At 41.8% G+C, this 12,775-nt stretch overlaps 1 protein-coding gene across 1 annotated transcript; it reads left to right on the top strand.

Moving 5' to 3' along the window:
- The first annotated feature begins 2,132 nt into the window (after window positions 1-2,132).
- Window positions 2,133-11,996, top strand: UTP11L (UTP11-like, U3 small nucleolar ribonucleoprotein (yeast)). The gene is made up of 8 exons (XM_012646769.1): window positions 2,133-2,296; window positions 5,785-5,846; window positions 7,064-7,166; window positions 7,543-7,656; window positions 8,139-8,232; window positions 8,335-8,465; window positions 10,894-11,004; window positions 11,740-11,996. The coding sequence occupies exons 1-8, from the start codon at window positions 2,234-2,236 to the stop codon at window positions 11,821-11,823; spliced, it is 762 nt and encodes a 253-aa protein (XP_012502223.1). The 5' UTR covers window positions 2,133-2,233; the 3' UTR covers window positions 11,824-11,996.
- The last annotated feature ends 779 nt before the right edge of the window (window positions 11,997-12,775 follow it).

Here is a 12,775-nt window from a genome sequence, read left to right as displayed (position 1 = left end):
AGTGGTAGATGTGCAGTTCAAATTCAGGGCTGACTCCAGGGTCCCCCCACCTCCAGTGTACAGAACTAGCTTCTAGGTGTGCTGGTCACTCGATGCCTTCTTCAGGGGTAGCGGCAGGAGTGGCCAGAGCTGCCACCTGGTCACCCTGCCTGATATCTGGGCTTTTTAATCAAAATGAAGCAGGAAAGGTTGGCATGAGAGGTCTTGTCTTTCAACGGTAAGTGACAAATGAGATGGCATTTTGTTAATGCATATTGTTAAGGCTCAAGCTCATACTTTTAAGTTCTTTCTTGCCTACTAATTAACTGGATGGGCACCTCTCTGGACTGAGGAGAGAATTTACTCAGAGCTCCTCAGCTGGAGGGTTGACCCCTGTCTTAAGAAATGGGTGCAATTACAGAACCCCTTTCACATGATGGAAAAGAAACCAAATGCCTCTAGAATGCTCTCCTATACCCAGTCCTCTCTCTAGACTTAGAGGCAGGTTTAGTAATAATCAAAATAACAATAATAGCTCCATTTTATTGTGAACTTCCTAAGAGGTGAACACAGCATTAAGTACTTTATTTATTTTTTTGAGACACTGTCTCACTCTGTCACCTGGGCTACAGTGCCATGGCATCAGCCTAGCTCATAGCAACCTCAAACTCTTGGGCTCAAGCCATCCTGCCTCAGCCTCCTGAGTACCTGGGACTACAGACACACACCACCATGCCTGGCTAATTTTTTCTATTTTTAGTAGAGATGGGGTCTTGCTCTTTGCTCAGGCTGGTCTTGAATTCCTGACCTCAAGCAATCCTCCCGCCTCTGCCTCCCAGAGTGCTAGGATTACATGTGTGAGCCACTGCACCCGGCCTAGAATTAAGCACCTTAAACATTATTTCATTTAATCCTCACAACATTTTTCTGGGTATAGTATTATTATTACCTCCAGATGGGGAGATGGAGGCTCAGTGAATCTAACTTTACCTTAGCTGGTAGCCAAGAGTTAGGATCAGAACACACCTTCACTGGTAATGGTCTTAATCATTTTGTTGTACCACCTCTGACACTCATATTGTCAGCCAGCCATTCCCTTAAGGATGTGAGGGAATCAGAGCTTTGTTAACTGCTGCCATTAGGTGATTTCCTTCTATGCTGCTTGCAGATATGACTCCTCAACTCGACTGTGAGCCCTTGACAGCCCTGTGAGGGAAGAAGTGAATCTTATTATTATCCTCATTTTATGGGTGAGAAAAATTATGCTCATTCAAGTCAAGAAACCTGCCAAAAGTCACACAGCCCATTAAGTATGTGGCAGAGTCAGATTTGGTTTCAAAGTCTCTTGTCTCTCTACAGAATGCTCTTTCTTGTACACTGTTGTAGGAGAGCAAAAAATAGAAGAAGGGTCAGATAATCGAAGCTCATATAGCAGCCTAAGCTACAGAAAATAATAGTGGTGTGGAGCTTCTTGGGGGTGGTGGCAACCTAAGTTATGGGAAGATATAGGGAGGAAATGTATGGTGAATAAAGGTTGTTCTATTATGCAGATAAAGTCTCTCAGATAGTAAAAGTTGTCAGCCCTCTTGCTGATACAGACATTTTACTAATAACGTAGATTTCCTTTATAGGAAATCTTTACATCCTTTACAGGGTGTAAATTTGTTTTACAAAAGGACACCATTTCAGAGCTTCTCCCATGTCTGCAGTTTCTCAGAATAACCAGCTGAAAATATGCCAAAGAAGTACCTTTTCGGGTGGTATAGTCTGGTCCCCTACAGTCATATTTTGGGGTGGTGTGTCCTGAGCCCCAACACTGTAAAATTCACAGGCTCCTAGCTTTGCACGTAAATACGGCAACCGGTGCCGAGGTCTAAGTGACTGCACATGCGCATACTCCAAGCCCAGCTCAGGAGGAGGGGGAAGCGCCAGCCACGTGTTCCCAGGTGCCCACGCAGGCCGAGCGCTAAGGCAAGATCGCAGTAGCGTGAACAGGCTCTGGCGAATAAGAACGGCGTCTTGTAGAGTCACGAGATTAGATCTAGGAAACTACACTTCCCAGAAGTAGCGTGCGATGGCCGCCTTTGTTAGAGGACGTATTTCCGGAAAGGCAGGCTCTGGATAGGCTGCGTAGAGGAAGTGGGCGGTCCTAAGCATCGGCGGTTTGGCCTGTTTCCGGCAGGATCAGGGGACACGGTGGTAGAGGCAGTGCCGACCGGCGTTGTCCAACGAGGTCTTCCAGGACCGAGCTGACATGGCGGCGGCTTTTCGGAAGGCGGCTAAGTCCCGGCAGCGGGAACACCGAGAGCGAAGCCAGGTAGGACCGCACAGGCCCCACGAGCGCTGGCCCTTGGCCCCATGTACTGCTTGCTCTCGTCACCCTAGGGCCTTGATGCCGGCTGTACGTAGACGCACGATGCAAATACATGCAAATATATGCTAATAACGCTGGCTCGGCCGCCGCGGAGCCTCGCGGGGACGCGGGTGGTGGGTTGTTGTTCCCTCTCTCGGAAGAGCGCGGGCCGCTCCCCATTCCTTGGGGATAATCAGACCTACTCTGGAAGATTTCAAGTGCAGTAGTTGAGTAAGATAATGTGTGTAATGTGCCTGGCTTTCTCTGAGGAAGTTGAGGTCATAGCTCACATAGCCAATAACTGCCACGCTGGAATTGGAACCCACATAATGCTCAGCTCTGCCCGCAGCAATATGGGGGCCCTGACCAAAGAGATTGGTGTTACTAATGTGGTATCATCATGCGTGGGCTTTGTGGTTCATGAAGATCTGCCACATATGCTTTTATTTATGCCTCACCCTGTATGTTGGTGTTTTCCCTCCCCATTATACAGTTGAGGAAACTGAGGTCCATAGAGTAACTTGCCCATTTTCAAACACCAAATCGAGGCAGAATATACAGTTGTAGGATTTCTGTGGAGGGTGCGTCTGTGTGGGGAGGTTGAGTAGAAATGAGCTTAAATGCAGAATTGAGTTTTCCACTTGACTGCTCTCAGGAATCACATAATATATGATTCAAAAAGGCCCTTAGAGATACCTGGTCCAGCTTCATCTAACAGATGGGGAAGAAATGGGAAAGGATGTGTCCAAAGTTGTGCAGCAAACTGATGGGATAGAACTAAGACCTCTTAACCACTGTCCAATTTTCCTGCTTAATAGCATTTAATAGACATTTATTGAGCATTTGTTGTGTGTTCAGTTGTGTACTAGGAGCAGTGTAATTTGCCACCTTGTTTGGCAGTCTATGTGTGGACCTATCCAAAGTTAATAATAGGTAGAATTCTTCCTATGTGCTAGAACCAAAGTGCAAAATGATTTACTCTTATTATCATTTAACTCACAACAACAGCTGTGTGGAAGTAGGTACTGTTATTTCCTTAGCTTTACAGATGAGGAAACAAAGGCTCAGATAAGTTAAGTACTTTGCCCATAGACATACAGCTATAGCTGACAGGCAGCAAAGCCAGGAATCACACCAGCTGCTTTGAATCCAGAGGCTACCAGAAAATGAATAAAGAGGCAACTTTGTAAGAGACGGCAAATAAAAAATGCCAAATGAGGGTTATGAGTGGCAAGAGTTGAGATGATGAGAAAGCATCATGGTGAAACTTGTTGAACTTGAAAGGCAATTTGCCTTCAGAGGCAAAACTGTCACTTTTTGAGTACTTACTGTATGCTAGGCACAACCCTACATGCTTTACAGTTGTCTCATATAATCCTACAACATCCCCATGACATGGATGTTATCCTCATTTTACAAATAAGGAATCTGATGCTTAAAGAGATTGAATAGTGTATCCAAAGTCACGGATGTATTGGGATTAGCAGAGAGAGGGCTTTCAAGGGTGGCTGTGGACATGGCAAAAGCTGAGTAGGAATAGAAGGTCTTGGTGGGAGAGGTGAAGAGAAGGCCATGCAGGAAAGGTGGGGTTTTATGTGTCAATGTTCATTGACATGAACATTCCCTGTTTGGGTAGTTTGGACTTTATCTTTTAGGTCCTTCAGTGAAACAGTAGGGGGGCTACTGAAGATATTTTGTATGTAGGGGGTATGTGTTATTATGTAAACTATTTCAGATGGAATACCAGGTTTCCTTCTGTAATGCAGATGTACATTCAAGCAGGCGGGACAGATTTCAAGATTTCTGCCTCACCTCATGTTATTGCTCTTTTGACTCTTGAGTTTTTTATCTCCACTCTGTCAAACTCCCTTTATCTCCTGTAATTAAAATAAAAATTATCAGAGGTTTTGGGTGTTATTTTAAACACTGAGTTATTGTATCATTTGAAGGATAAAAAATGAGAAAGATGGCCGGGCGCGGTGGCTCACGCCTGTAATCCTAGCACTCTGGGAGGCAGAGGCGGATGGATTGTTTGAGCTCAGGAGTTCGAAACCAACCTGAGCAAGGGCGAGACCCTGTCTCTACTAAAAATAGAAAGAAATTAATCGGACAACTAAAAAGATATAGAAAAAATTAGCCGGGCATGGTGGCGCATGCCTGTAGTCCCAGCTACTCGGGAGGCTGAGGCAGAAGGATTGCTTGAGCCCAGGAGTTTGAGGTTGCTGTGAGCTAGGCTGACGCCACGGCACTCTAGCTAGCCTGGGCAACACAGTGAGACTCTGTCTAAAACAAAAAAAAATGAGAAAGATGATTGTTAGAAATCCTCCCCAAATAATTACATTAATAAAAGTTTAAACAGTAAAGAGGTGTATATATTTTCTCAAAAGTCAAGATTATTCAGAGCAGAATAATCTCAGTCTGTTGGTTGTGGAAGAGCTCACACTGTGGCCCCAGATAGAATGCATTCTAGTTTTAGCTTTGCCACTTACTAGTTCTGCATTCTTGGGCATATTATTCTCTAAACCTCATTCCCCCTCTGAAAAATTGAGTAACAATAGTGCCTGTTTTACCTACTTCCCGTGATTGTTGTGGGCATTAAATGAGACTGTGTACCAAGCATAGCATGTTGCTTTGTAACTTCATAAATGGGACCTATTACGATGATGCAGGCAAAGAATCTAGCACAGACCCTCACATATACTAAATGCTCAACAAAGGGTACCCTGTAGAAAGATCATACCAAGATTTAATCCTTGTACCTCCATGCTATCCAAATCCATGTCAGAGAAAGTACTTTCTTTCATACTTTGTTTTCTCTCATACCTGGTACCACAGGTCCAATGGTAACAATAAATTTATGCTGGGCACCGATGTATGTCAAGCCATGTGTGGGCACTACCACTTACAGAGACTTATTGAATCCTTACAAGAACCCTGAGAAGTAGATGCTATTATTCTCATTTTACTGTTAGGAAATAGCAGCTCAGAGAAGTTAAGTGACTTGCCCAAGGTCACAGATTGTTAAGAGGTAAAGCTTTGGATTTGAACCTACGTCTCTAGACTCTAAATTTAGCTCCCTTACCACAGTTGCCTCCCTGTTACTATGTTTTCCCTTTGTAGTATTTTATAAACCCTTGGATTAAGTTGGTAGTAATTTTAGTACAACTGGCAACTGCTTGATTACTGCCGAGTCATTGTTGCCTCTCTCTGTCCTTAATAGGCCAAGAAATCTACTACAGCAGTGCTTGTGACCTCTCTGGTGCTGGCATGGTCCCTCTCATCCTTGGGCAGAGCCCAGTTGTGGGGAGGGAAGGGAACAGGGTAGTGGGTTGGCTCCAAGGACATGGATTTACTGAACACTCCAGAGACTCTCGTTCCCATTAGGTGTCATGTTGATTTGGGTATGTGTTTGCTGAGGAAACTAAGCACTATTTTTTTCTTTTGTCTTCTAGCCCGGCTTTCGAAAACGTCTGGGCCTGCTGGAGAAAAAGAAAGATTACAAACTTCGTGCAGAGTGAGTTCAGTCTTTCTGGTAGAAGTACTGCCAAGAAGGCTTACGGCCTCCCTGCACTGAGCTGAATTGCCTGAGCATCCAACAGGGAATAATTTCCTGCCATTGATAAAATGGCCAAACCTCTGGCATCATGTCACATAATTTTCTGTGACCCTAAACTTCTCTCTTTGTTCAGGCAGATCTTTATTTATTTAACTGTAGTTGCATTGTGAATTTTTTTATTATGTTGTCCCAGATCATTTTGTCATAATGGCTTTGATTTGCCTCTGCCTTGGTGTTTGAACAAAAAGCTGAATCTTTTTTCTCTCTGTTTTCTTGAAGTGCAAGATATAATCTAAAATTCCATTTGTTGAGTCTCTTACATCACCATGTGTGTGGTTTGGAATGAAGAGATGTGAAAGATGGATTCATGAGACTGAGCGTGGGTGATGATGAACTCTGAATACATTTTATAAAACAATTATCCCCATTCTTCTCCACTAGAACTTTATTTGCAAAATACTTGATAATTATTTGTTAGCCATACATATCATGTGAGGTCCTTCTTATGCTCCTGGTACAGGTGGTGGTGATGGATTAAGTGGTTTTCTGTAGGTCCCAGAGTTTTTAAGGTTAATAATAATTAGACGCTGTTGTTGGTCCAGGCAATGTTCTAGGAGATTTATACATTTTACACTCATTTATTCCAGCAACCTTCTGGGATAGGTTACTATTACTATACCCATTTTACAGATGAATTTGGGATACAAAGTGGTTAACTAACTTATCCAGGGTTACTTAGCCAGAAGTGGTGGAGTCCAGATTTGAGCCCAGATTTGGTTCCAGAGTCCACAATTGTAGTCATTATGCTATATTCTACGTGTAGTTTTCGAATCGTATTTGGTCATTCGGTGCCCAAGCTTGCATAGAACCTTATCTGAGGAGTTTTAATTTGTGTTTTGTTTGTTGTCTCCCTGTAATGATATAAATGGTACTAAAACATACGTAGGATGAGGACAGTTATTAACTGTCAGGTTCCATTGGGATAGGAGAGGACTGCTAGATAGTGCACCCTATGGAGACATGAGCTCGGCTCAGTGACATTGAGTGGTGGGGGTCAGATCCAGTCACTGTGTTGGCTCTTTTGAGTTTCGCTTTGTAAAGTTTTCTCATTGTGGGGTGGTTATTTTTGTTTTTTGTTTGTTTTTGCTATGAACCTCCTTTAACCTGCTTTCTAGTGACTACCACAAGAAACAAGAATACCTCAGAGCTCTCCGGAAGAAGGCTCTTGAAAAAAATCCAGATGAATTCTACTATAAAATGACTCGGGTCAAGCTCCAGGTGGGTATCTAATGGATGGGTTGGTGTTTTGAGCTCCAACTGCTGGAAAATAATGATGGGGAAGGCGATGGAGAGGAAGCGTCCTTGGCCTTAATTTAGCCCTCCTCTGGTTACTCCAGATGCTTTCGGTCAGTATCGAAGGCACACCTGCCCCTGTGTGAGGAATGTGCATTTCTGCCTTTGAATCCGAGCTGTCTTGCGTGTGGAGCTTTTCTAGGAGTGGATGTGCCACACCGTATGTGCCCCTCATGCCTTGAATTGCTGTTAGCATATGGCGTTTGGTTGTCTTTATTCTAAGCATGAACTATGCCAACAACTTATTAATGAACAACTTATTAATCTAATGGGGAATATATCTTTTCAATTTGGATTTTAGGATGGAGTTCATGTTATTAAGGAGACAAAGGAAGAAGTAACTCCAGAACAGCTAAAGCTGATGAGAACTCAGGATGTCAAATATATAGAAATGAAAAGGGTTGCAGAAGCTAAGGTAACAATTAACTCTTTGTTCTGATGTACTTCTATTGGTTAAGAAAGGAAACTTAAATCCATCAATCTCAAGTTATCAGTTGATTTCTTCTGGCATTTACAATCTTGCTTGATTGTGATATGATCAAAGTACAGTCAGCATGGTGGAGTGGCGAGAATTCAAGTTTGGGAATGAGACAGGCATAGGTTTGAATTCTGGCACTACCACTGACTAGCCCTATGACTGTGGATAAATTAATCTTCCTGAGGCTGTTTCCTCATTTCTGTCTCAGGATTGTTGGAAGGATTGAGTTTGGAGGGACACCTCACCAAGTACCTGACATGTAGTTGATGCTTGATGAATTTTAGTGGTGCTTTCCTTTAAAATAATTAAGGAAATTCTTACTGTCTGGCAAACATGTGAAATGGTTTAAACTTTTTAGAAATTTATTTTCGATACCCTAGAAAAACCCAATATAAAGGAGACCATATTCTGTGTTCTAGAAAATTGAAAGACTAAAATCAGAGCTCCATCTGCTGGACTTCCAGGGGAAACAACAGAAAAAGCATGTGTTCTTTTTTGACACCAAAAAGGAAGGTATGTGAAATGTTTGAAGGTTTCTGGGACAGTCTACCATGTGAGTCTGTGTTGTTTGATGTTAGAAACAGGCAGTTCTTTAAGGATTATCTTGAATTTTAGTTGAACAGTTTGATATCGCAACTCACCTGCATACAGTGCCGGAACTAGTCGACAGAGTCTTCAATAGACCCAGGTTAGAGACATTGCAGAAGGAAAGAGTGAAAGGAATTACCCATCAGACTCCACTTAAGGTAATTTTCTCTGTTGTTGTTTACATGTGAATTTAGGGGAATGTAGATTCCTTTTTTTTGCCCGTGCATTTAATATAATTATTTATGGAAAACTCATCAAGGTCTCTGAGAAAAGTGGAAGGAAGATTTGATGATGGGGATGGAAGTGGAGGAGGATTCCTTGGTTTTTAAGATTGGAGGACGTGTGGTATAGTGGTTAGGAGCTGAGGTTCTGGCTTCTAGATCTGGTTCGATTCCCTGCTCTGACCCTGAGCTTTGTGCTTTTAATGCTTGTAATGGATACCAGTGTTTTTAAAATGTAGAGAAAAGAGGGGACACTGAAGATTAAGGGATTTGGTATACTGTGGTATTGAATCTTCAGCAGTGAACACATATGTCAGAGGGTCTCTCATATTAGGCATTTGTAACCAAAATTTTGCATTGACTTTTCCTTATCATGCTTTCCATCACTGTCACTGGGTTGTGCGGAAGACATGCTTTTCCTCAAAGCCGTCTGGAGTTGAACTCTCACTTCTGACTAATTCATTTAAAAAAAAAAATGCTGTCAATGTGTTTCAAGCAGACAGCTGTTCTGTTTTGATTTGAATCATTTACACCGCATCAGTTTTGCTTCCAATGTTTAATTTCACAGCAGTTTTCTCTAGCTCAGAGGCAGCTAAACTTGCTTTAGTAATATAAATACCCCTAATTAGTTTGACTATATTGGGTAATCCCATAAATTTGACAGTCTGTACGATAAAGTGAAAACAAAAGCTGTCTGAAACCACTGCTGTGAGAGTATGCTAGAATCGGTGAATTGTTGAAGTCTGAGGTCCAGTAATATTCCCCTCTACGTAGATCACACTTCCAGCTGCGGAGCCAGCTCACTGGTGTTCTTGTGATCACTCTGTTTGTCAATTAGTAGTATTTTCAATGAGCTGTGTCACTGACTTTGCTCAAGTATTGTGGTAGTCCCTAAGGAGATTAGTAGTCCAAACTCCTGAGTAGAGTAGTTCACCAGCATAGCTTTTTTTTTTTTTTTTTGAGACAGAGTCTCACTCTGTTGCCTGGAGTAGAGTGCCGTGGCATCAGCCTAGCTCACAGCAACCTCAGACTCCTGGGCTCGAGCAATCCTACTGCCTCAGCCTCCCGAGTAACTGGGACTACAGACATGCGCCACCATGCCCGGCTAATTTTTTCTATATAGATTTTTAGTTGTCCCAATAATTTCTTTCTATTTTTAGTAGAGACGAGGTCTCGCTCTTGCTCAGGCTGGTCTTGAACTCCTGACCTTGAGCGATCCACCCGCCTTGGCCTCCCAGAGTGCTAGGATTACAGGCGTGAGCCACCGCGCCCGGCCCACCAGCATAGCTTTTGAAAGAAGGCTTGAATCTTGCCATTTTTGTCTAGCAGTGTTGTTTCTTTTGGTTTTGTTCAAAGCAAAATTATTTTTTTCAAGATACTACTCTTGGCTGGATGCAGTGGCTCACACCGGTAAACGCAGCATTTTGTGAGGCCGAAGAAGAAGGATTGTTTGAGTCCAGGAGTTCAAGGCTGCAGTGAGCTAAGATCACACCACTGCACTTCAGTCTGAGCAATAATAGAGCAAGACCCTGTCTCTTAAAAAACAAAACAAAACGAAACAAAAAAGAGGCTACCCTTGGGTGGATTGCAAGGGAATTTAGTCTATAACTTGGAAGGGGCGGGTGGGCTTTAGGAGGTCTGTGAACACCCCTCTCCCACATTGAAATTTTGTGCAAATAGGTATATATTTTGGCGCAAATTTGTATTAAATACAAACATGTATGTACATTTATTTCAAGAAAGAACCCAAAGCTTTCCTCAGTTTCTCAGGGATTTATTATGATTCTCCAAAACTTAAGGACTCCACTGGTCTTTGAGGCACCAGTTAGCAGTGAGAATTCTCAAGTCAGCTTCTGCTGAAAAAAATCCTGCTCTCTGAGCACTAAGATTCTCAGGCACCAGCACACTGCCTGGGGACTCTTCCGTTGCTCTCTCTTCCCTTTGTGTAGGGTTTCTAATACTGGTTCATTGCTGCCATCATCTCAGGTGACTGGGGCACTCACACAAAGGTTGAAGCAGCTTAGTGTAGTAGTGCAAAGATTCCTGGGATCCCTGAGACACGGGGATAGTCTTGACTCTGTTCCAGGTGAACCATGTGTCCTTGGGCCAGTTGTTTCTCTTCTCTGAGCCTCATTTTTCTGCATTTGTAAAATGACAGGTTTCGATAAGATAGTCTCCAAGGTTCCTTTCAGCTCTAGAATGCAGTGTTCCTAAAATGGGCAATTTTATAGTAATCATGTTATATTTTTTCTGGAGAAGGGAAGGAGTTAATGAAACCATTTATGCGTTTAGGCTTAAGTGATTTAAGAAATAGTTCCTTATTCATTACTGTCCTGTTAATTATTTTGCTGTGTTTCTTTTGCAGCGGATAGCTAAAGAAAGGCAAAAGCAATATAACTGCCTGACACAGCGGATTGAGCGAGAGAAGAAATTGTTCGTTATTGCACAGAAAATTCAAACACGCAAAGATCTTCTGGTGAGGAGAGAGAGCCTTAGGCCTTTTTTTTTTTCTTTCCTTTCTTGTAAAGGTCTTAACTGAGACTGGATTTCAGCTGTGTGTAAATCAACCCCAGTGAAAATGTCTGCTCCTCAGGGGCAGTGGTTTGAGCCAGTGTCTGTTACTCTGACAGTGTTGAAATGTTCCTTGATTAAGAAGGTAATAAGGGGGTTATTAGTCAGTGCTTTGGAACAGCAAAGGGTAGGATCGGGTAGCATATGAACTTTATAGCTTATGAGCAGCTCCCGTAACATTTAAACAGGTTAACAAAACAGTGCATGTCACTCATTGGTGTTTAAAAATAGACAACATTGTGTAGTTAAATAGCAGAGCTAAGGAATATAAGATGCCTCTTTCATATTATTATCATTCCTCTAAATGTCAAATTCTTTAGCTTTGCAGATCATTTAGGTCAGCCTTTCTCAACTGGGGTTCCGTGAGAGAATTAAAGTTATATAATTTTAAATAAAACAGCTATTTGAGCACCTTTCTTCTCAGTTTTCCCAAGAATTATACACAACTAGTACCATTCTAGATGCCTAGGGGAGAAGTTAATTCATTGCATACTGTGGATGCCTAGGGCAATAGGGCTGTGTTTCTTTTGAACTTTGAGAAGGGCTGAGTTGGGGGCTTTTTAATAGGTAGTGTATTAACCTTCCTGTTTTACAAAACCATCTTGTACTGTTTACTGATCACCTTTTTACTCTTTCATAGGATAAAGCTCAGAAGGTGAAGGTGAAGAAAGAAACAGTGAACTCCCCAGCCATTTACAAATTTCAGAGTCGTCGAAAACGTTGACATGTTATAGATAAGCCTTGTCTTTCTGCATTGAAGATAATTCTTTTTTTTCCTAGTAATTTCAAATCCCATTAGTCCAAATGACATGATTTTCCTGTTTGTAACCATAATTTTTTGTCAATCTAACATTCCATGTCTTTCTATGAACAACATTATATCCCCTTCCCCTCTGTTACTTACTGTTTTTGGTTTGTGAAATCAGTCTTATTTTTATATACATAATTTTTTTTATTATGAAAGTTATAGAATCTCATTATACCAAATTTGGAAAATAGATTAATTCATTCCTAATCCCAATGCTTATTCAAGAACAACAAATATTTATTGCATACTTAACTGTGCTAGGAGCTAGAGCTATGGAGGTGAACAATTACTGTGAGCATTCTGGTTTATTTCCTCCGTTTTGTAAAGCTATGCATCAGTTTTTGTTTATGTTTTTGTGTTTTATAGTTGTAATTATAGTAAACAATTTTATGTCCCACTTCTTAATGAAATCATTAGCTCTTTTCCATTTTGTTAAATCACAATTTTTTTAAAGTAATATATGCTCACAGTAAAAATTAAAATAAATATTATTTTTAAGACTGTATAATGTTTTATCCAGTGGATAGACTGATTTTACCCTCATTCATTCTTTTATTGGCTATTCAAGTGGCTTCGTAAGTTACCCAAGGAGGAATTTTTTTCTCTTATACTTTACGGCTACAAATAGAAACTCTTGCAACTAGAAACTCACAGGGGCACCTCTTCTTTATTGATGAAGCTCAAATGAGAATAGACCTGGCTCAGTTCCTGTCTGCACTCCATGCCAGTTCATGATTCCAAGGCTATAAATGGCTTGGTGCAGTCCTTCACCCTGGGAGTACAGACCCCAGGGTATGTGGGGCAGCTTCCTTTTCTTCCCGGAGTCTCTCCCTTCCCTTCCCTACCCATTTGGGATCACAGGCTGAGG

This window comes from Propithecus coquereli, unplaced genomic scaffold (assembly GCF_000956105.1).
Source record: "Propithecus coquereli isolate 6110/MARCELLA unplaced genomic scaffold, Pcoq_1.0 Scaffold249, whole genome shotgun sequence".
NCBI lineage: Eukaryota > Metazoa > Chordata > Mammalia > Primates > Indriidae > Propithecus > Propithecus coquereli.
This window is presented reverse-complemented; position numbering and strand designations above follow the sequence as displayed.

What these genes read in the sequence shown, in the direction of transcription:
- UTP11L (XM_012646769.1), top strand. Translation starts at nt 2,234, where the DNA reads ATGGCGGCGGCTTTTCGGAAGGCGGCTAAGTCCCGGCAGCGGGAACAC. An exon ending in AAAGGGTTGCAGAAGCTAAG is followed by an intron (nt 7,657 to 8,138) that starts GTAACAATTAAC and finishes TCTGTGTTCTAG; the next exon opens with AAAATTGAAAGACTAAAATC. An exon ending in CCCATCAGACTCCACTTAAG is followed by an intron (nt 8,466 to 10,893) that starts GTAATTTTCTCT and finishes TTTCTTTTGCAG; the next exon opens with CGGATAGCTAAAGAAAGGCA.